This window comes from Mastigoproctus giganteus, chromosome 9 (assembly GCF_048544385.1).
Source record: "Mastigoproctus giganteus isolate SK-2022 chromosome 9, ASM4854438v1, whole genome shotgun sequence".
Classification (NCBI taxonomy): domain Eukaryota; kingdom Metazoa; phylum Arthropoda; class Arachnida; order Uropygi; family Thelyphonidae; genus Mastigoproctus; species Mastigoproctus giganteus.
Genome location: NC_143583.1, coordinates 19,699,196 through 19,724,594, shown reverse-complemented (window position 1 = coordinate 19,724,594; position 25,399 = coordinate 19,699,196). Strand labels below are relative to the sequence as shown.

The window sequence follows — 25,399 nt, the reverse complement described above, 5'->3', positions numbered from 1 at the left end:
GTTGCAGCGCACGACAAACACGCCGCATTCTTATGATGTTAGACTGGAACGGTAGGCTTTGGGCGTTGGACCCAGCGATGCTAATCTGCTATCCAAGCAGTATCCCTCCCTAGCACGTACAGGTGCCCACGTCGAGGGTTTGGTATCGGATAAATATTGAACGCTTTCCTAAGGCTTCTTAGTCGATCCGGTCATCCGGAAGTTGGGTTGGTTGGTGTTAGGTTTTAAGAGCATCGGCAACTAAGGTCATGTTGCTCTGTGTGTATTGTCTGTAAATTGCATGTATTCTGAGGTCGAATTTTTGTTTTCTGGATGAAAAACCCGAGTTTCCGGGAGAAAAACCATGATGCCTGAGACTGACTAACTCAGCCACTTTGTGGAAAAGGGCCATAAAAATTCCTCCCCTCATCGATGGGATTCCAACTCATATCTTTTCCACCCGGTGTGGAGAGAACAACGATCCTACTGACAGTGCTTCCCACGAGGGCGTAAGATAGGTGATCTTTCTTATTTTCAGAAAGGTAGCATGTTTATCCAATGCTTCAATTGAGAAAAAGGCAATCACTGGTAACCGTCTGAAAAGTATACAACGATCGAAACACGAAAGTAGAATGCAGCTCTAAAAGGAAGATATGAGGTAGAGGTATTTCAAGAACAAGACCACAGCGATATAAAGTGAAATGAATTGTGCATTAGAATAGAACGTCCAGTTTGCAGAAAATGATTGAAAGATTTAATGTAGGCAAAGAAAGGCCCATTTTCAACCGAAATGATGTGTGCCATGAGTTAAAGAATTTTAGATTTGGTAGTTGTGTGCCTATAAGAAAGCCATTTCTTTGTGTAAAAAAATCGAAAGATTTGACAAGGATGATGCCAGCAACACCAAGACTGGACTTTCAAAAAGTGGAAAAAGATCATATCGTGTAACGGGTCGCGATTTGCACTTTTTTTTTAAGCAATGATAAAGTGAAATTGTGGCCTGAACAACATGAAGTCATGCATTCAAACTGTTTTATGTCCACCACTCTACGGACCGGAGGTGGTATTGTAGTATGGGGTGGTTTATGTTAATATGGATTTGGCCCGCTTACCGTTAGAACTTCGTGTTACCTCCAATGAATACCTTTCTGTTGTATCAGATCAACATCACTCTACAATAGTTCATATTTATCCGAATTACAAAACGGCAATGGAGCTATTCACCATGCGAAAACTGTACCTAAATGGTTCGAGGAAGATTCTCAACATGTACTCTGGACACCTTCTCCAGATATGAATCCAATTGAGAATGTGATAGATATGTTGGAAAGGGTAGTTCGGCTTCGCAGTTTTCTACTGACAACAGTACAGCAACTGACAAATATCCTGATAGAAGAATGGTCAAATCTGGAGCTAGACAATCTTCAGACACCTAGTGAAATCCATTCCATGATGTTTTCGGCTGTAATTCGGGCAAAAGTTGTTCTACAACTACTGAATAAAGGTTTCTAATTTTTCGGCCAGTGAGTGTATGCCATCACCCAAACCTGACAACATCTTGTAATGCAATAAATCATTAGCTCGACTAAGCTAGCGTTACAATTTTCATGCAGACTATACTTAACTCTTTATAAAGTAATCAAATTAATTGGAATTTTAAGAAATTAAATCTTACCCAGAACAATCGCCAAAGTCTTCGTTGCTTTTTTCTCTCTTCGGGCTGCGTTCTTCTCTCTTTTTTTCCTGCTGCTCTTCTGGTTTCGACCCAGTTTAAACCTGGTTTTCTTTTGTTTCAAAAGCGGAGTTTCTACTTTGTTCGATCTGGAGAGTTCAGTGTGTAAAGGCGAGGCACTGGCAAACGTAGTTCCGTTCAACTTGCCGGCAGCACCGCTTCCGACATTTCTCACACACTCGGGATTCTGCACGCAGAAATTGGTTTCGGTCACACTCGAGCAGCCCACGTTCCCATTTGTATTCGCAGTTTCTCTTGCGAGCTTCGAATTTATTGTCAGCCCGTGATTCCTCGTATTCTGAATAATATGACATCCATCTTCCTTATCATCCGCATTCTCATCTTCCTCTTCATCCTCTGAGTTATGGTTGCGTTGCTCTTCTGCTGCCTTAGAAACAGAAACCGCTACTTCTTCCTCTTTAGGGACATTAAAGTCAATCGTTGTCTCCTGCAGAGCGTGTGTTTGCGCCAGGTTTTCTATGACTAAGTCCGTAGTTTGAGGTGTGACCACGGGAGGTCGCTTTCCGATCACTTTCTTTGTTCTCTCGTGAATGGCTCTGAATATCTTGTAATACAGATAGATCATGACAAGGCAGGGAATGTAGAATGAACTTAGCGAGGAATAAATGATAAAGTCTGGGTTGTAGAAGATACATAAGCGAGGAACCCTCTCTGGAGATGTGTTCAGACCTAAAACTATTGGTGAACCAATAGCGGCTGATACTACCCAGACAATGGCAATGGTTAAGGTCACACGTTTATTATTGTTCTTGTGCTTTGAGTACCTGATAGGTTGAGTGACAGCAATAAACCTGAAATATGAAAAAAATACCCTCAGTTGTTTAAAAATTTACTTTAACTATGAATTCAAGATTTATATGGGATTAATTGAGCTAATGAATTCACTATAATTTAATTTTTAACACTTTAATTAAACTTCACTCTGAAATAGTCCTGTTAAAAATGTGCAGCATAATAATCATGATTAACAGATAAATCAAGAACAGAGTTCATTATGAAATAGATAAACTGTTAGTTAAAGCTAAAGATCTAAATAAATAAATCTTTATTTGAACGAATGACAGGACCCTTCACGACCAATAGCCAGTGGTTTCGCATCAACATCGAGAAAAATAATACTCTCTACTTCGAGGTTAGTTTGATACTGTTCCTACATGTCAGAGGTTTGTTTGGGGAATTACATTGAGTGGTCACTTTATTAGATAGACCAACGTAATAGCGAGTATATCTTCAGTCCCTCCCCCTCAAGTCCTCAGAGCAGCCTGAATTCATCGTGATATGGACCCCACGAGGAATCGAAATCGATATTGGGCAGTCCTGCCTCAATTGCTTACCATAATTATTGTAAATTAGATCTTTGTGTACCTCAATTCCAAGAGCACGTTACAACTTATCCCAGAGATTCTCAGTTGGACTAAGATTGGCTGCATTCACTCTCAAGTTTGGGACCGAATCTGTATAGTTCTGGCCTTGTGACAACATATTATTCTGTTGGAAGATCCGTTCACAGATGGATACCTGCAAACGGATTCGATCAGATTCCTTCATTGCTGCGATCACTGCAGCCATGGATTAATACATACGCCCTGTTGGAAATAATTTCCGAATAATGTGTGGCATCCAAATGTTGTCTCTAATATTGTTTTCAAATGCCTCTTTGGATACTACTGCTGTATAATGGCATCCAAAGAGGATATTGTTATTACTGTAGCCTTTCTGTTATCCTGCACAAGTCTTGTCAACCTCCATTGGTCACTCACATCAGCGATTTGTTACCAATGGCAATATCGTCGTTGACTGGATCTTATTTGGTTATTAGACCAATGTCGATACAACCAATGGCGGCCAATTTCTTCTTTCCGATTCTCGCACTGAATTGCATACATGTAGCATCCATAAGTAGCTACTCAATGTATATTTTTCTTTCTAAGCTTTAATCCATTTGACACAAAGAAGCTTACTAGTTATTCAGCGTAACTGGTTCTAGGGATCGGCAATTACCAGCTGATCCAAAATTTGAGAGAAGGCGCCACCCCACCTCTCAAGCCCTTAGCAAAAAATAAGTTAGGGAACGGTCTTCTCACTTTTCATTCTTTTCCTTTTGGATTGGTAGTTCTTAACGAATAATTATTTGCTCTAATTAGGGATGAAGAGAAAAGACAAATGCAATTAGGAGCTGAAGACATCGTTCTAAACTCAAGCCAATACAGTATTAGTTTTTGATTGAAATTTTAATAATGTTCAGTCTGGCTAATGACTATAAAATGCTAAATAATACTGGAGCAACTTTTAAATTTGATATTCAAGTGGAAAAAAAAAATCAATAAAATTCTGAATGAAGCAATTCTTCATGCCGTTTAGAAAAAAAGCGAGTAGCTTTTTGCAAACCAGAAATGTTCATTGTGAAGATTCATAAAAGAAGTACAGAAAACGATGTATTACTTTTGGTTGCCAGGATACGTGGCCCATTGCAACGACCTAAATAAAATTGGAAGCTTTTGAATATAAGATAATAATCCACCTTCCAACGATTATGTTGGTATGCGAAATTTTGAAAACAGCTTCGATCGCTGTGGAAAAACAAAATAGCAGATCCTTCAATCTCAACATGTTTCCAGACTGGAAGATTTCTTTATTATTACTACTCTCTCTCTCTCTCTCTCTCTCTCTCTCTCTCTCTCTCAGTACGTTAAAGTGCGTGCTTTGTGAATAATACACAACTCCATGAAGATAAAATTATTGACAAAACAGCTTTTGTGACGAAGGTACATGGAGCCGTTAAGTGAAGATGAAAATTGCTTGCATTATGTACGTTGACAGCCGAAATCAGCAGGTTGGGATACAACTAACTCTTATTCCATGACGTGACAGAATAAAAGACGGTTATTTTATGTGGCAGTGGAGTACTTAGTGAAATGGAATTTTGGGCCAAGTCAAGTTGAAATAGCGATACGAAAAAATCTCTTATTTTTTTGCAGAAAGGGAATAGTTATTGTGCTTGTCGCTAGATGGCACTAGAAGATTAACATTAATGTTTGAAAATCCCATTTGTTATCATTTTGTCAATTTTAAAAACAATTTCCACAACGTTAGAGAGAGAGAGAGAAAGGCTGACTTTTAGAAAGCACACGGTTTATGCAACGATGCTCGTAAGCTGCATGTTGTTCTAAGACGCTTTTATAAATAACAGTTCTAAAAGTTTATTAATTTATTATTTATTAAAAAATTTATTCATTTATCGCAACATTAATTCATTCATAAAGTTGTTCGTAATCAGCAAGTTCATTTCAAAGTAATTAAATTACAATACTTTTTTTTATTTCTCTACGTATTTATTTTTTCTAGCCTCAGTTAATAAAAGGAATATTAAAAACGATTGATCATAACATTTAGTTGTTTATTTATCTCAATATACACTGCCCTACCATTAATATCCGGACACACCTCCATGGATGGGGAAACAGGTCGTATGCATGCAACACGTCACAGAACCTGCTATAAATATGGGCTTCGAACAGACAATTGCAAAAGAGGACATGCAAGATGACACGTTCAATTTGCATGCCTCAAATACCTCCACAGTTGAACAGAATTGATCACCTCAACAAATGCTAGACGCCGATTAACATGGTGTGAGGAGCGCGAATCCTGGACTATAGAGCAGTGGTAAACAGTTCAATGGATAGACGAGTGGAGGTTCGCACTCTACCAGTCTGATGGACGTTCCTGTGTGTGGCGAATACCAGGGAAAGAGTTCATTCCAGATTGTATTCTCCCAACAATGAAGTTTGGTGGAGGCAGTGTCTGGTGGGGCTCCTTTCATGGTTTGGCTTGGGCTCATTAATCGTTATCAACAAAACCATGAATACTGTGCAATACCAGGACAACCTGGACAATTATGTGCGTCCAACATAATGATAATACTTCGGGGAATGCCCATACCTGTATCAGCAAGACAACGCGCCATGCCATACTGCTCGGGTCGTAACAGAGTGGTTTGAGAACATGGGTGTCGAAAAGTTGGATTGGCCAGTCCAGAATCGTGATCTGAACCCTATTGAGCATCTTTGAAATGTATTGTATAGTCGGGTACGTGCATGCCGAGATCACCCGAAGATCATAAAAGCAAAAGGTTTCAGCACAAAATAATAAATGTCACAATAAAAGCTCTTCTTTTGTCTAAAGGCAGGTGTCCGGATATTAATGGTAGGACAGTGTACATTCGACGACAGTCATGGAAAGAATACAAGTGACATTTATGAGCATTTAAAAACAATTAAAAACTAAGATCGCAGGATAGATATTGGGCAGAATGGATAAAAAGACACCAAATACAGCTGGATGAATTCAGAATTAAAAGAATTAATAAAGAAAAATAAAGATTCATACATCAGATGATGAACATGTGAGCATCTGTAGGAAGAAAAATGAAGAAGTAAGAACTAAATTGACAAAGCAAAAAATGAGGCATGGGAGAGAATCTGTGCAGAAGTAAACAGCAAGAAGGATGTTAGAGACTGCTGCAGTGTGGAAGGTACTAAAGAGCTTGCGACATTCGCATAAACAAAAGGGTAATCTGGGTGTAATAAAATTAGAAGAATGGTGTTTATATTAGCTTTGAGGATGTACAAACGGGAGTGAAAAAGGGAAAAACGGAAAGGTACCTGAACATGGAGTTACAAAAAAACGGAGGAGAGAAGATCATCTCATTTCTCACGAGGCTATTTAACAAAATTTGTAAAGTGGAAGAAATACCATCAGAAATGATACGGCATTACACGCTTCTGTGTTTAAGAAAGGCGATAGAAGAAATTGCTCAAATTACAGAGGAATCTGTGTTTTAAACTCAATTGCAAAGCTTTTTAGCCGGATACTAAAAACTGGACTAGAGAAAGAAATTAGGATTTCTGAGGAGAAATGTGAATTTATAGCTGAAACGTTCTTGTATTGACCATTTATTTACGGTCAAGCAGATTCTAGAAAAATGCCAAGCTACTGGATAAGAAATAGGATTAGTGTTTATTGATTTAGAAAAAGCTTACGACAGTGTCCCAAGAAATATAGTGTGGAATGCCATGGGAAAAAAAATTCAGTCGACAACCACTGATCGACATAATTAGAAAAAAATGTACAAAAATAATACTTTCTGTTTCAAAGTTGTGTCAGAAATATCATGCAAATTCAAAACATCAGAATGCTTACTACAGGGGTGCTGCTTATTCAAGTTGTACCTGGAAATGACTCTGGAGGCTTGGTCCCAAAGACACAGACCAATGGGATTATATGGGGGATCAAAACATTCACTTTTCAAATCTTTTGTTTGCAGATGACCAGGTACTGATCGCGCAGGATGTGGAGGATGCTGACTATATGTGTAGAAAGATATTGGAACAATATAAAATATGGGGTTTGACAATAAACTTCAATAAGACGGAATATGTGAATTCAATAGGGGACATTTCGAATATTAAAGGAACACTGATAAAGAATGTGAAGCACTTTAAATATCTAGGAGCTATTGTGCAGATGGACTCATCTGAAGATGAGATTACAAAAATAATTAATAAGGGAAGAAAGGTCTTGAGAATGTTGAATCCAGTATTATGGAGCAATAATATTCTTCCAAAAACCAAACAATTAATATATAAGGCGATTTTCCAGAGTATCCTGCTATATGGATCTGAGGTTTGGACTATAAACGAAAGGCAAAAGAAGAAATTACTAGATGTACAGATGGATTTTTGGAAATCAGCTCGAAGATATAAATTGGAAAGAGTCAGGAGTGAAGATTTAAGAAAAGTAATGGACGCTCAAAAAAAAAAAAAGAAAGAAAAAAAAAACATAGACAGAATTGAAAAGAAAATATTAGAATGGTATGCATCTTATGAGAATGGGGCAAGAGAGGCTACCTAAAATAAAAAGGCAATAGAATGGATTCCCTCTAGAAGGCAAAAGAGAGGAAGACCTAGAAGAACATGGATGGAGGAAGTGAAGGCCGCTATGGAAAAGTGGAAATTGAAGAATGGGGACTGGGAGGACAGAAAGGGGCGGAGAAACAATATTAAAGTATAAAAAAATAAATAAAAAATAAAAAGTTAGATGGAGGATAACCGTTAATACAACGAAGAAATCCAAGAAAAGAATATACATCTATATTTTGATAGCCCTTTTCGAAATGGTACATGTTTAGTGTAATGTACCTGTTTGAACATACTTCTCCAAAAACTTGTGAAAATCCATTTTTTTTAATGTCCATCAAAATTGCTCTAGCTGCTTTAATCGCTGCTTTTGAAGAGTTTAAATTATGGGCCACCCAAGGTGCCAGACCTGGAATACGGATGGTGTGGTACGTATGACATTTATGAATGCCAAGAAGGGCATCTTATCTATTTTGTATGGGATGACATTCTGGTACACCATTCCGCTAATGTCAAAGAAAGCTATAACAGTAGTTATTCCACTAAATGAGAAGTTAGAGGGTCCCGTATGAATCGTTGATACTTGCTCTCTAGATCGTAATGACGCAGTCCAATCTCATCTGATGCAATGATCTTTTTAAGAAAATAACCATTTATAACACTCTCCTGCCTCTTAAGGCAAGTTCCTGAAGTAGATTGAGGAATAGCTTAAGACATGCCTCAATCTACTTCAGGAACTCGCCTATAACCCATTACACTACACTACAGCTTGTCAACAGAAACTTCCCATATGGGACCATATAAAATGCTTTGCGAAAGCCTCTAAATATAAAGTATATAATGTTGTTTCTTCCTACAACTCTTGTGTGATCGGGCCATAACAGTTTATCAGGTTGCCAAACAAAATATTTTCTTTACAAAGTCCTTATGATTAATTTATGATATCTAACCCTTAATCTTATCCTGTAATAGATCCTTGACCACAGACGCCATGACCTTTCTTGAAAAGTCAACAATATTTTTGTCGACGAGACATTAGCGCTTTGCCAATCCAGACTTCTGAGTCCAAAGATGAATTAGCGCAGTAAATGTTTTAAATGTAAAAGTCTTCAGAGATATTGGCCATTATAATTTTTGTTGCTGATTGTTGATTTAAAGCTGAATTCGAACATTTTGCTAAAATGAACAAAGGGGCAATTCGCTTTTTCTAGACGGGGAAAGGCAAGTACTAATACGGAAATTTGACAGACTTATATGAAGCAATCAAATATAGGGAAGAATCTATAAAAGAATGTTATAGACTGTTTTCAAAGAGAGAGACAGTTATTTAAAAATACACTTCATGAGTCTCTCTCTCTCTCTCTCTCTCTCTCTCTCTCCTGGTGTATTTGTGTTGGTTTTATGCTTCTTTTCGTCTTTTTGTCCCTGATACAAACACCGACATATTCGAAGCATAACTTCGTCTTTTCCGAAGGGATTTCGTTTCGCAAAAATGAAAGAAGTCATTTCCAGTAAAGAAATTGATTTCGCTACTCCCTAAACCTGTCTTCCAGTAGCTGAAAAAGAAAAGGGTTCTGGTAACGCACGCACTGTTATTGAACGGCACGAGTCATCTGTATTAACCGTCTACTATGGGTGGCTCTGTGGCACGCCTGATGAAGTCTAGAATCGCAGCAAGATATCAAAAAGTAGCCAAACGTCTCCTTTCCGCCCTTCGGTGATTGAATAGGGGACTTGCTGATCGTCTCCTCTCGGTCTAAACAGAGTTAATAAGTGTGGGTTGCACCGAGCTAACAGCCAACGTCCAGCGATGTCCACCCTTTCGTCTTTCGGCACACAGTGTCCGCCCTTCTGTTTGGACAGTTGCGCAGTCTAAAATGCCAATCAATCACACATTTCTCGACTGCTGGAGAAAGTTTCGTGGGAAGTTTGGTGCTTGATTATCAGCGAGGCTGTCACGATACATTGTAAAGGATATTTTTACTTACTGGAGTTTTAAGTGGCTTAAAAATTGTCACGTAAGTTTGTTTTATTCAAAGTGTTGTGTTGCTATGCGATTGTACACTGTCTCAATGAGTTTATCCTTAAATTATAAGCAAAAAAACCAACTAGGCTTCAACCACAATCACGCGATAAGGATAATCATAATTCAGTTGAAATGTGAAATCAATAATAGTAATATCATTAATTATTTAGAAAGCTATAATTGCATTCGAATGCACGCTCCTGAATCTAGAGTTCAATGAACGTTAAAGTAGATGCATAGTGCATCCCTTTAGGATATGCAGCCATTGAAATAGATTTTTGAATTTTTGAAAGTAAACATTACGGTAAGAGTTGCCAGAGTACGGTCTGTGAGATCCTTCTAGATACTCTATGAAAAGTTGCGAAAAATTCGTTACCATCAGTAATTAGAGGGCGAGGCAATTACGTCACTTATTCGAGTCACCAACCTCGTGTACGTGCTTCATTGTCTAATATATGACCCCACCCGGCGTCATTTGATGTTCCATTGTAATGTCAGCTGATGAAGGGATCCGATATATTTTGCATTTTTGTAAATAGTTTGGTATTTTGTTAAATATTTTATTCCTGCTCTTTCGGATGCAACAATATTGCTCATGCATTACATAGGACATGTCCTGATTAGATATCGATCAGCGTGTTTCGAGAAGTGTGTTTTATACAAGTCTTCATATGGGATGAAGCTTCTATGATCCCCTGGCAAGAGTTCCAGACGATCGACCCCATCATGAGAGACATTTTCGATACTGATACTCCGTTCGCAGGCAAGCTTTTTATATTGGGTGGAGATTTCAGGTGGGTGTTACCTGTGGTAAAAAAAAAGGGAGGGAGGAGGTAAATATATTAAAGTTGTTTAAAGAACAGTTATTTATGGCCATGTTTAGAAACACATAAACTGACGATAAACATGACAGCATATTAGTAGGAGGTTTCACGAGATGGCTGCTGGACATACCCAAGGAATTGGAGATCACTGATAATCTGATTTTTGAATACGTGATACAGACTTTATATCCGAGCGGTTTCATTACAGAAGAGATCGGTAAACGGGCCATCCTTGCTTCTAGGAAGAAGTGAGAAGACCGAACAAAAAAGTGATCGCAAGTCTTCCTGGCGAGGCCGTACGATGTCTTTTAATCTATGAGGCGCTCTGTCTCGGTGGAGACGAATCCGGTGACAACGAAAACGTTTCTCTGCAATGTCCTCTGGAATACATCAACGGTCTGACCTTTCTGGACTTCCACCTCATGATCTACTGTTGAAAGAGGGCTGTTTATTGATGCTCATCCGGAATCTCTGCATATCCGACGGGTTGTGTAATGAAACCCGCTTGATTGTAAGTTGGATAGAACGAATGATTCTCCATTGCGAGATCCTCACTGGCGGTCAGAAAGGAGACATCGTTCATATTTCTAAGATCACCTTAGACACAAGAGGGGACAAGGATATGCCTTTCGTTCTGAAGAGACCCCAGTTCCCTGTCAGAGTAGCATTCGCATTGACAATAAATAAGTCACAGGGACAGACTTTTGACTACGTCGAATTGTTCGTGATCGATTCCAGAGACTTCATGTTCAGTTACGGACAACTATATGTAGCACTTTCGAGATCAACAAGAAAGGCTGGTATACGCATACAATGCGCCGACAAAGGACCTAAACATATAAAGAACATCGTATTCGATGATGAATTATGAATTGAGATGTGATCTGTTTTGTAACAATATCTCTTAGCTCTAAAGTTTTCTTCCTTAAATCACTTGATTCCAACTTCTTATTAAAGGTATTGCAAGTATGTAATATGATAGATATTACAGGCATGCATTGTTATTATTTTATGTTATAACATATATTTATATTCTTGATGCGTAAGTCAATTTTACGCTGAGTGGCCACATTATTAGATAAATCTACCTAATAGCGAGTAGATCACCCTCCTCCTCCCCCTCCCATTAACCCTCAGAACAGCCTGGATTCGTAGTCACATGGACACAATGTGTTGAAAGCCTGCCGCAGAGATGTTGGTCTATGTTGACTTACACTTAGTGATCACTGAATTATCACCACCGTATCCGTCATGGACTAACCCTCATTGCTCGCAGTATAAAAAGACGAATAACATCGTACGATAGAACAGCAGTAATTTGCATCTGGTCGAGAAAGTCAAAGTGACAAAGTAGAACTTATGGGGCGTAGTAAAAATACTAAAGGATATGATTGTAGGAGCCCGTGCGTCGAGTGCGTCCATATCGGAAACGGCACATCTTTCCTGTTGCTCGCAGCCCACTGTTGTTAAGGTACATAAAGAATGGTGTCGAACAGGTCAAACCGCTTCCAACCAACAGAACCGTTAAGGATTGCGAAAGGGGGATGTTCGTGGTGAGCGAACGGTGCAGTGTGTTGTACGGGCTCAACCGCAGGTTATTGTACGACGGTTGACATCGCAATATAATACGGGGACTGCAAGAACAATATCCCAATTACGATATGTCGCACACTGAGATGTATGGGGTTCCATAACAGACTACCCAAGAGACATCCTCTCCTCACTGCTAATCATCGTCGACGGCGAATGTAAAATGTGTTAATTGTCTGACGGCACCAGGGGTTTCTTCCATTTCCCCGCTGTGTACTCTGTTTTTGTGACACAGAACTCTGTGCAGGCCAGAGATTTAAAAAGTGTGTGGGGAGTGAAATGTCTTGTAGTGTTATATTCTGTTGTTTCTTGACCATGGTGAGACACCCAGTAGATTATTTAAGTACTCTGGCAAGCCCTGCCACCTAATTTCCAAGGATTTCAGTGACAAGACCTATTTATAAAAAAAAAGGGAGGGGTTGAACTTATTCATTAGAATTTGGAAATGCCAAAATAGGGGGAACTGAAGATTGGGAGAAAACAGGCAGAAGGATGGGAACGATAGAGTAGACATCCCCAAAGAGATCAGTGGGGACGAGCCCCACTAGGCGAAGTATGGGGGAGGCAGGGAGGGGAGGAGACAGAGACCCGTCTCCTCTCCCCCCTGCCTGGGGATGGGGTTTTAAAGGGAACTGGGTTTGAGTACCCAGTTCAGATCGCCAAATGGCGTGTTGTGCCGATTCCAGTAGGATGGTCAAACTGCCCATCCTGCTCCGGGGGTACGATATGTTCTCTGACAGTGGGGAGTGGGAGAGACGGACATTTATTTCGTTCATAATCTGCATTCTCACTCTACTTGTATTCTATTTTTATACTTTTTTCTATTATACTACATATATATTTTGTTTTCTTCGCTCACTCATTTATCTTTTTTCTCACACACCGGGGGTGGGGGGAGAGAGATGCAATGGTGTGTAATGTAATTTTAATACTATTGCATTATAGTTAAATAAGTAAGAATATAAATGATTGAAACTTAACTGTAACATTTATGGTTTGTGTTCTTTTTCTCACACACTTACACTCTCATTCATTCTTCTGACTTTCATTTCATTTATTCGGCTCTTGCTTTCTGCACTGCACTCTCTGGGCACCTCAACCTTACTGTTATTCTTCAGTTGTGGTGCAGGTTAAGCCGCAAGTTTTTTGCAGGCCAGGGGAGAATGCAGTGATAGTGTTTGTGTGGTTAGTAAATGTTTGTTAGTAGATATAAAGTAGTGTAAGTTATAGTTATTATTAACTTTGTATTCTTTCAGCCAATTACATTTGCTCTTCCACTCATTCGCATTCACCATAACTCTCTTTCCTTCGTGCTGGGTCACTCTTTCTTTCATCAAAACTGGCATTTATTTCCTTTTTCCATAATTCCTAATTCACTCTTTCACTCAGTGCCCAACCTGTTCATTCTGTCTTTCATTCTCATTCATTCTACATTGCATTTAGTAGCACTACAGTAGCATCCCCTTGCTACTAGCTTACTGATATTTTTCAGCTAGTCTGCTTCCCTGGTCTAAATAAGTAATTATTTGGTGTGGGACTCCGGGTTCCTACACATGGCAGGGTAGTCCTGGGGATACCCAGGTCAATCCGGTTTTGTCGTGTCAAGTTTCTGTCAGGGCGCAGAATACTGCTATCATCGTCTGGGCGTGGTGGGAGACGTGGGCAATTTTAACTATTGATTATTATTTAATTTCCGGGGGGGGCTGAATTGCCATTCTTTGGATAGTTCTGCGCATTTCAAATACTTTCTCTGTGAAGATTGTAAAGGCTTTACAGTTTTCCTCTTCTATAATAAACAGTTGTTCTGCTCCCCTGGGAAGGGGGCCAATCTGTGCTATTATCTCTGTTCTGGAGATGTCATAAATTATACATTCATATAAAATGTGTCGACGGCGAATGCTGAAGTGTCAATAACACGCCGGTTGGACACTGGAGGACTGGAAAAGTGTGTTGGTCGGATGAGTCCAAATACCTGGTATAAGACGCCAACGGACGTCTTCGTGTGTGGTGCAACACGAGTCCATGGATCCACCGTGCATGGTGCCCACTATCCAGGAAGATAGTGGTGGTTACTGAATATGGGACATGGTTTGATTGCAAGAACTACGACTCCTGGTGCGTATGGACCAACGTTTTATTGGTGAGATCCACCGGAAGCTCTCAGGGAACCATGTGCACCCTGCCATGTATTTTTTCCCGGACAGAAACGGGATCTTCCAAGACGATAATGAGCCATGTCATCGGACCCGCACTGTGCGCCAGTGATTCGAGATACAGTGTGAAGATATCACCCATCTTGATTGGCATCCAAATTCTCCTGATTTCAGTCCAACTGAACTCTTGTGGGATGTTTTGGAACGGGAAGTGAGGCGTTCGGTCACGCAATCGTCGTGTATTCCGAAGGCGTGCAAAGCGTTGCAGGCAGCATGGCTACAGATCTCTATGGATGTCTCCAGAAATCTAGTGGAGTCAATGCTTAGGAGAATGCTGTTATCCATGCGAGGAATGGCCATACACAGTATTAGGTAGATTGTCATAATTCAGTGATCACTGAGTGTAGCTGCTTTCCACAGTTGTTACAAATTAGCTGGCTGCAGATCTCAACTCCAAAATTGCACTTTGCATCTCATGCTACAGGTATTTATTTGAATTGAATTCTTGTGAATGGGCAGGCCACCGCATTAGGCTCAATTAACTTTCATATTCTTGGAATTAAATCTGTCTGTAAATCAGTTTCAGCTAATGGGAGGACTGGGATGTTTTTTCTACATTATAGTCCTCCCATCAACGTAAAAAAAAAGCAGGAATCGCGATTCGTCAGACCAAGCATCGCTTTTCGAATCCTCCTCTGCCCAATGGCGGGGTTCCTGAATGCACTACATCTGCACCTTATCCTAGTGGACAGTATAGTGATTATAATCGCCGTTCTCGCCCCCCACTGCGAGGAAAAGGCCTAGGTTCGAGTCCTGTCAATGACGCCAGGAACTTTTTTTAAAATAAATTAAAATTTATTTAGACTGCGTTTGAATAACACATATAGTATATTTTAATAAAAAATATAACAGTGAAAAATTGTATTTTAAATTGTATTTAAAAGCTATAAAAGAAGAAAAATATTAATTTCTAAAAATGGGGCCAAAAATGCTCTACTCCACTAAATTTTGTTCACGTAACCAAGCGCATCCACTGCATTAACGCTGCTCAGGAGCAGGTCGAGATATTTTGGAACCCAAACGAAATTCTGGATAATTCTCTTAGAATTAAATATCTGTTTATTTGTGAAAGTCGTACATTTATCTACAATGTATTGCTTTCGATTTCGCATGAAAATAAAGACTATAAAGGCTTTCAAATAAATTTTATAATTAAATATAATACTTATATTTGTACATCTCTACTGCTTTGAATACATTTTTACATCTTTACTTCTTTTCGGAGAACATTGCCCAGGCTTTTGCCAGATTCGACACTACCATGAGCCGGCTCTATTTTTTATGGACGAAATCTGTCAAATTAAATATAATAGAAAGGAAACTGTTTCCTTTTCGTTTTTATCTGAGAACAGTGATGTTCCATTTCGAATAGTTATGTAGAAAGGCAAGATCAGGAAAGGAAAAGGGATAGCAGCAAGAAGAGAGAGGAAAATGAGTAAGGTGAGATGATGTTACACAGATACAGATGGACAGAACAGATGTTTACATGGTACCAGAATGGCAGTGAATAAGATTGCAGAAGAGAGGCATTTCAAATGTAAACAGTGAAAGATAAATTTCTTACCTGTCTATGCTGATGGCCACTAGATTAAAGATGGACGCTGTGCTGCACGTGACGTCCACAGCGATATAGAAATCGCAGAGGGTGTCGCTTAGCTCCCAGTCCACATTAATCTGGAGTTAAATTAAATCGGTGTTAAACAAATATAGTCAACTTGTTTAGCAGCTATGTAGAGTGGATGATAACTTACTGGACAAAAATATTGCAATGTTTTGCAGGCGTCAACAGAAAATTAAATTCGAATATTGTTCACACCTGCCTGAGTGTAAAGATCCCTAGTCTTCCCGATGATCAGATCGATGATGCATTATGATCACAAGGAATTTATTCCTTGTGATCATAATGCAACCACCTCAAATTATGATCACAAGGAATTTATTCCTTGTGATCATAACGTATGACATCAAATGAATACTGTGCGCTTTACTGGCACTCCTTAGTCGATCTGGTCCTCGGGAAGATAGGTGATCTTTCCGATTTTTAGAAATGCCTTATTGCTGGAGCAAGTTTAGAAGGAGCCACAATTGAGAAAAGAAGGGAAATCACTGGTGTGTCGAAAGCAACCACCTCAAAAGTAGACAATGAGTGGGAAACGAAAGGAGAATGCAGTTCTTAAAAGAAGAGATGTGGTAGAAAGTCGGTACTCCCAGAATAAGACCGCGGAAATTTAAAACGAATTGTATATCATAAAGTAAGGTTCAGTGTGGGGCAAAGGGCTCAAAATTTCAATTTAGGCAGAGAAAGACCTGTATCCTCTAGAACTATGCGGCGAGAGTTGAAGTATCTGGGATTGCGTCGCGTACCTTTATGAAAGCCACTTCTTTCTAAAAGAAAAAAACAAGTCGTCGAAATATTCGTATGGTGCTTCCAGCAAGTCTGCGCGGGTAACACAGTGGTATCGTCACCATCCTCCCCACACCGGGTGGAAAAGGCCCGGGTTCGAATCTCGTCATGACGTGAGGAACTTTAATGGGCTTTTTTCACTCCGTGGCTGAGGTAGTCGGTCTGAGGCGTAGATAGTAAGGTTCCCCTCCGCCAGAAACTGGGGTTTTTCGTCCGCAAAACAGACAAATCGACCGTAGAACACACAGACATAAGACACACAGCACGGCAGATGAATTTAATTATTCGGGTGGCCTAAAAATAAAAAATAATAGTTTGGTGCTTCCAGCAACACCAACTATCGAACAGAGGTCTCACAGTTTAGTGTCGCGCTTTTATTCTACCAAAGGTAGAATAAAATTGTGGCCCGAACCTTATGAAGCAATGCATCCAGACTGTCTGGTATCCACTACCTCAAGCGGATGGCGACGATTCCATAGTATGGGTTAATATTCTGTTGGTATCGAGTTAGCCTATACCGTTAAAAAGTCGTGTTACCTCCAGTGAATATCTTTCTGTTGTATCCGACCAAATTCACCCTGCAGTGCTTCATTTTCGGAACGCTCGTTCTCCAGAAGACTTTATGATAACGCCACATCGACTGTACAGGAACTGAATCAGACTTCAGACTCACGGTTCATAGAAAAACCAATTATAGCGTTCAGCTCATGGCGAATCAAAATGCAGCGTTCGCACGCATCGTATTATATCTCATTCGTTGGATCTCTTTATCTAACACATTGTACTTTAATAAGAAACGTTCAAGTTTCATTGCGAAATTTATATTTTTGTTTTTAAATAAATTTTTAAAGAAATCTATTAATTTTAAAGATTACTATTAATTTATATTTTTAGTAGCAATGGATAAAATAGATATTTCTCCATCCCCCTTGATTATGCCATTGTTTCATAATGTTAGGTGTATAAATTTAATGATTTTCTATTATGACATGTTGAAAAACGTACCGGAACGTTGTTCCGGTGCGTTCCTGCCCGAATACACCACTGATCGAGATGGATTCTTTCACAACGACAACGCAGCTGTACACTATGCAAAAATTGTATCTGAATGGTTCGAGGAACGTTCCTAAGATTTCAAACATCTACCTTAGTCACCTAATTCTCCAGATCTGAATCCAGTTCAAAATGTGCAATGTGTTAGAAAAGGTAGTTCGGCTTCTCAGTTCTCTACCAGCCAAAATATAGCGTCTAACAAATATCCTAGTGGAAGAATAGCCAACTCTGGAGCTATACCCCTTCCCAGACCTAGCAGAATCGGTGTCATGGTGTGCAGTGGCTTTAATGTGGGCGAAAGGTGACTCTATTAGATGTTTAATAAAGATTTCTAATATTTTGCCCAGTGACTGTATATGTTCATAGTAATATAGAAACTAAGACAAAGTAGAACGGATCTCAGGGGTAGTACAGTAATTTTAGTTACTTTTCTTTCCAGAACGTGGCTGAATTAGTGAGTCTCAGATAGCGTTGTGTGGTTTTCATCCCGGAAACATTATAGTGACCCGTCATGGTCTCAGTTGCTTTGGTGCTTAACACCTATACTATAATAATAATGATAATAATAAGTCTAGAGAAATGCAGAACCCACCGATTGCACCAGGGAAAATTAGTCAACCGACACTACGAACTGCAGACTGGTAAAGAGATCGAAGCCATGACAGAGGGAGAGGCCTACAAATACCTGGGGATGATGCAGGCTCAGCAGTTACAGCACAATGAAATTAAGGTCTGCCTAACCGAAAAATATCATCAGAGACTCAGAAGCTTGCTGAAAGCAAAGCTGAACGGAGGGAACACAGTTAAAGCCATAAACACCTATTCAGTCCCAGTGCTAACATACTCCTTCCAGGTCATAAATTGGACTAACACCGAGTTGGAGGCTATCATGAGAAAGATGAGGACAATGATGACCAAGAGCCGCCAACACAGAAGTCAGCCGTAAAGAGACTGACAATTGCTCAGAAAGAAGGAGGAAGGGGTCTGAGAGCCCTCATCGAGCAACAGAAAACAGTGATTGCTAACCTGAAGGATTACTTCCAAAAACACACAGCAGCACTCCACCAGGCCATAAGGAAAAGAGACAAGCGGTATACCCCCACTCAAACTAAACGAGGAGTCCCCTCCCATCTAGAAGGCACAAACGAAGCTAGAAAGATGGACAAAGAAGACACTCCATGGCAGACACTACAATGACCTCCATCAATTTCACATAGATAAAATTCCTTCCAATGTATAGCTCACGAGCGGGATGCTCTTCCCCGAGACTGAAAGTTCATGCTCGCCATCCAAGACCAGGTAATCAACACCAGAAACTATAGAAAATACATGGCAAAGGAGCCCGGAATATCAGGTGACACATGCCGACGATGCCACCTGGCCTCAAAAATGATCCAACACATCGCCGGAGGGTGCAAGGTGATCACCCAGATTGGTAGACACGACCAGGTAGCCAGGATAATACATCAGAAACTAGCAAGGAAATACCAGTTAATCAATGAAAGTGAGCCATACTACAAGTACGAGCTCCAGGTAGTACTAGAGACCCCAATTCACAAGCTGTACTGGGACCGCGCCATAATAACGGATAAGACAATACCGCAAAACAGACTGGACATAACCCTTGTGGACAAGGAGGAAAAGGCTACCTATCTGATTGACATAGCAGTACTCAACACTGCCAACCTGCAGAAAATCCATGGGGAAAAATCAGGAAGTACACGAACCTAAGACAGGAGATCAAAGAGATGTGGCTTATGTAACAAGTAACTACCATCCCGATCATCGTGTCAAACACCGGTATGGCGCCAAAGACCCTGCATAACAGCCTACCAGCAATAGGTCTCCCAGCAAACACCTACGAGGAACTCCAAAAAATCGCATTCCTGAACACCTGTACGATAGTCAGAGAGTTCCTCGACCAACAGTAACACCAGACATAACAACAACGACCCTATGTACTTGGTAGCAATACCCGACACGGGATGGAACCCCAATCAGGGAGAAATAATAATACCGTAATCAATATCAAAGCGCATTTTTCATATTCAAATTCATATTCAGTTTTCAATGCACAAAAGAATTACAACGTATATTCAAAACGATTTCAAGCCAGCCCAAATATTTGTGTTTTTTAACATGCCCGGAAAAAAAAAAAAAAACACAAAAGTATTTTTATTTATTTTACAATATAGATTATTCAATTTCGTTATTATGATCATTGTTAGTGAATTATTATTAGTGAATTATACGATTAGTTTATCGGGAAAAAGCACCGATTGATAGTATCTAAGCCTGAGGGTTGGAATGATCTGCAAATATGGGAATTAGCTGCAAGTGGGCAGAGCCATGGGAAATTTGCTGAATAAGCTGTCTCAAGTAATCCGATAACAGTGTTAACAACACGTGTTGGGGCAGCAAATGGCACAGCTGTCAGTCATTGAATGCGTAACGGAACTCTTAGCGTTTAACGAACCATTTAACTTATTCTTCTAAATATGGCTTGGTAAAACAGAGCGACGCTTCCACAGATATCTTTAATAACCCAATAACATTTCAAGAGGAGAAAACTGCAATCTTGCAAATAAAACATTTAAAATCTCAAAATCGAGTTCCTCTAACCTAATTCACAAACTTTCCTGCTAGTTTGCAAAAATTAAGTGGATTCTCGATTTATATGTCACATAATTCTATCCCAGATGTAATTGATGAACTAGTCATCTAAGTAATTTCTTTAGCTGACCTTTTTGAAACCGCTGCTATCGGAGGTGACTTTATTCTGCACCTGAGGGTAAGTAATATTAATTGCAATACTGTGATTTAAGGCGTCCAGATGAGTGAAAAGAAAGGCAGGGTTTCTTGGTAATGAGTCCAGACAAACTAGAAAAGACAATTCCAGATTTCTATTTGGTGTTCCAATTATTAAAAAACATATAAAATTTGTCTCTCTTTTTGTTTTTCTTTTTGAACTTATTTTTATGGAAAAATAGACTTTTACCGAATCAATCTAAATAATCCAATCCAATCCAACACCTACTCCCAAAAGTAACACGCAAAAGCGGTTACTTTAAAATTAATTTATTTTATAATATACTTTAAAAAAACTTTCAATGTAGTCCTTCTACACCTTATAACTGCTTCCCAAAGTTCGAGTAATTTTTGAATGCCGTCTTAACTGACTGTTGAACTTAAGTTATCTGATGCTTTGGATTGGGTCTAATGAGTTCTAAAGACAAAATTCTCTTTTACGTAACGGTTCCTTGAGCTTGGAGAATAGATCATAATATTAAAGGACTCATATGAGGCATATAAGGGAATGAGGTAGTGCTTCCCTCTTGTAATCGATAAAAACAAGCTGTCCAGACTGTGTGATGTGAGAGGCCTTGCGTTGTCGTGGAGTACGTGGAGCTTAGCCATCGAACTTGAAATACCGAAGTCACCTGGTAAACAGGTGATTTCGGTATTCTAGGTTTGTCGGCTATTTATTTACATGTCATACGTCTGCCGTCCTCCAAAATGGTGGTAATAATGACTGTCGATGTTGTCTGTTGATGGTTTCGGTCTACCAGAGCGCTGCTTGGCTTTAACACTAGTCTACCTTGACGAAACCTTGGACGAGACTGAACACTGAGCAGCTGTTCAGAGTACCATAGACCAAGGAACATTTGCCGTGATTGTCGCCGACCTACGTTAGAGGTCGGCGGAGATGGCACACGGAGAAGAATAAAAGAGATTGCTATATAAGGTGCGCCATCCTGGGATCTCAGGTAAGATCCATAGATGGATTAAGGGAGGGCTGTTTTGCGTTACTGTTGCAATCCGATAGTAACGAAAACGGTTGCAATTAACGATTACTCTTCAAAAATGGTCTAGTATTAGAAATGAGGGGGTCTTTTGGAAATCGGTGCTTGGACTGCTCCTGTTTCTGATTTTCTTAAATAACATTGATACAGGGCGAAATGTGAAATTTTGCAGGTGATGTGAAGATTGGGAGGGTCATTAATGACTAGCGTCAAGAAATGATCTTCAGAAATGATCAAATAACTAGCAACTACACGCACTGGCCAAAAAATTAGAAAAATTCATTTATTATCTAGTAGGGTGACCTTTTGTCAGAATTACCGCCGTACATGTCGTGGCAAGGATTTCCCTAGGCATTTGAGGGAATCTAGCTTCAGATTTAATTATTCTTCCTTTCTTTGTTAGCTGTTGAGTTATGGTAGGTAGAGAATTGTGAAGCGAACTGCCTTTTCCATCATATCCCAGGCACTCTCAATTAGGTTCAGATCTGGAGAATTAAGAGGCCAAGGTTATAAATATTGGGAATGTTCTTCGAACCATTACGGTTCAATTTTCTCACAGAGCGGACATTTGAATTGTCGTCTTGAGCGAATCCATCGCAATTCGAGAAAATATGAAGCGCTGCAGGGTGAAGTTGGTCCTATACGACAAGAAGATATTCATGGGAAATAACAGGACCTTCTGACGCCATAAGCTAACCTAATCTATACCAACACGATATATACCGTACCATGAAACCACCAACTGCCTCTTGAGTGGTAAACACGAGATAGCCAGACAGGCTTCATGAGGTTCGCGCCACATTTCACCCCACCACTGGTGCAAAAAGGTAAATCAAGACAAGTCAGACCGCATGATCTTTTTACACTGTTCTACAGTCCAGTCGTGTCATTGGCGGCACTGTAATCAGTTCGGTTTGAAATGGGCCTTTCTTTGCATAAATGGAATTTTTCAATCATTTGCTGAACGTTCTGTTGTGACGCCCATTTCGCTTAAAATTGTTACGGTCTCGCAACAATTCCTAAGAACGAGACCACAACAATTTTACCACATTCATTCTTTTTTAGAGTTAGAGCTGATTCTCTTGTCATCTTTCATTCATTGTGTACTTTTGAGATTGATGATTCAACACACCAATGAGTTCCTTTATTTTCTCAATTATCGTTCCTGCTAAACTTGCTCCAACAGTAATATCTTTCTGAAAATCGGAAAGATCACCTGTCTTCCCGATGACTGGGTCAACTAAGAGCCCCAGGAAAGCATATTTAATATCTAATAGGAGTTTTTGGCCAGCGAGAGAAGATTTTAATGATGAAAAAATGTAAGGTTTTATACGGTGTTTTTAAATCATAACATATCTTATATAAACAAATCTTTATGTGTCCCAATAACTCCCAATGTTTTTGCATTTATATTAGTCCAAAAAAAATCTATCTCTTAATGATATCTGTGGTTTCTTAGTGGTTTTCCAGTTATAGAATTTTAAAGGGAGAAAAAAATTTTACAACCACTATGTATACGTGAACAGGGGAAAAAAAAAAAAGGTTTGCTTAAGGCTTAAGCATCCAGATATGCCTAGAGCTAAAAATACTTTCGTAGTTGCTGTATTGCGTTACATTTTTCAAAGAACATTTTCAGAACCCAGCTTAGACTTCCATTATACAACCGTTATGGTTAAAAGATTTGGCCCCAAGCGATACAGAAATTTATATAATACTTTGGAATTAAGTAACGTATGCATTACTTTTATAAAAATGTTAGATTACAAATTTAGAACACTGAAAAAAGCTTCTTGCAATATATTCAGTCATGTATAAGTAGTGGAAACATATTCCCAAGATAATCCGTTACAGACAGAAGAATACTGATAAAGACAGAAAATATTTGATTTTCTTCTAAAACAGAAGAAAAAAGCATAATTCAAATACAAACTGAACATTGGTTACTCCATTAGATTACTATGTTTTGTCATACTTTGATTTCAGTGAAAAGTTAAGAGTATTTGTAAATAGCACTTAGCTAAAGTACAGATTACTTTCGCTGTGTGTGTGTAATATTACTAAAAAAGCTTCCAAACACATTTGTATTTTAAAATTTTAAATATATCTTTAAACAAGTTTATTCAAACAGAATGGCGGTACGTATAAATCTATTATGAAAATGACAGGATTATTTCTTAATAGAAAATGAAAAAACATCAAATTATCCTTAGGATTCCACATTTTGAATTCAATGTTTTTAAAATTATTCTGGTTACGACTTTAAAGCAAAAAAATTATAATAAAAACGCTTCGTTATATACAGATTATAAAACTGGGCTTTTTATTTATGATCTGGCGCGAAATCCATAGAAAAGACATTATATGTACGTTTGTTATAATCCTGGATTATTCATTGCATTATCATTTGTTATAAGCAAGGATTTGATTAATCCAAGTTCGTGAGGAGACTCGTTGCATGTTCTTTAATGGCGATTATTCGTTGCATGCGAGTTTTTTATAGGTGATGAGTTATGGGAATGTTATTACTTTCTCATAAGCAACTACATTGCTCTACCATTAATATCCAAACACCACTCCGTTGATGGTCACGTCCTACTCAAGCAACCATAAATAAGCAGGTAACACTTCGAGGACTCACTAGTAGTATTGTCATGCAAGATATCGCGATCAACGGAGTTAACAGACTTTCAGCGTAGAATGATTATAGTGTGTCACATAAGCAAGCGATCTATACGTGACATTTCAACTGCACTGAAGATCCCTAAGTTACGATTGGTGATGTGATCTCAAATAGTAGCGGACTGGTGCTGAAACTGTCGCGAAACTACCAGGAAAACCTCCAGAGCTCACGGAACGGGACAGTACAGCCTTACAAACAGTCGTCCGCTAGGAACGCATTACACTCCCACACAGGCCCTTAGTAAATTGATAGGGATACATGCCAGCAGGAGTATAGTACACAGGACGCTGCTTGATATGGATTACCAGGGTCGGGCAGCCGTCCACAAGCCACTAAAGCCAGACGCCATCTAGTTGGTGTAAGGCCAGCCATTCTTGGACAGTAGACCAAGATCTAGGAGTCTAACAGAAGTGCGTTGCTTGTGGTGGATGTCGAGAGAAACTACCTGTCAGGTTGTACCATCCCGACAGTAAAGTCTGGGCCTGGTCTGAGGCTGTTTTTCATGGTTTGGATTGGGATCATTGCTTGTTTTGGACAAAAATATGAATCTTGAGGTCTAATTAGAAGTCCTGAACAATAACGGGTTACCTACACTGGCAGCAGGTCGGGTAAGACCATATCTGTATCAGCAGGACAATGCTCCATATGATACTTGTCGCGTTGTGACGGACTAGTTTGAGAGCATGATCGTAGAAAATTTGTAATAGCGAGCCCAGAGCCCTGGCCTCAATAATATAGAGAATCACTGGGATTATTTGGATCATTGGGTGCGTGTGAAGAGAGACTGTCCAAAAATCAGAGCTGAAATTGTCGCTGCTTCGAAGACTGAATGGTGGAAAATATCAGATACATTTATAAAAAATTGTACAGTATACAACTCTTCGTTGTATACTGTACAACGGATGTATGGACGTTTCGGGGTGCAAATAATTTTATATATTGTATATTTTATGTATTTAATATTTTCAAATAGTGGAATAATTAATTAATGTTTGGTAAAAACGATTATTCTCTCCAAGACTTAAAAGGGTGCATATGCGTTTTCCGATAAATCTTTAAATGGAATATTTACATTGCACTAAAGTAAATAATATTCATTTCTCGGAATCAATTCTTCAGGGCATTAGAAATCTCTGTTTTCATTTTTCTTTTTAAT

General features: G+C 39.2%; 1 protein-coding gene across 1 annotated transcript in view; it reads right to left on the bottom strand.

Moving 5' to 3' along the window:
* LOC150080071 (dopamine D2-like receptor) overlaps positions 1–25,399 on the bottom strand; it is a 92,931-nt gene that overhangs the window by 5,353 nt on the left and 62,179 nt on the right. Inside the window, exons 3-4 of the mRNA XM_090382167.1 lie at positions 15,868–15,977; positions 1,655–2,523 (exon numbers count right to left, since the gene is read on the bottom strand). Coding sequence (XP_090238293.1) covers positions 1,655–2,523; positions 15,868–15,977 — 979 coding nt within the window. The remainder of the gene's footprint in view (positions 1–1,654; positions 2,524–15,867; positions 15,978–25,399) is intronic.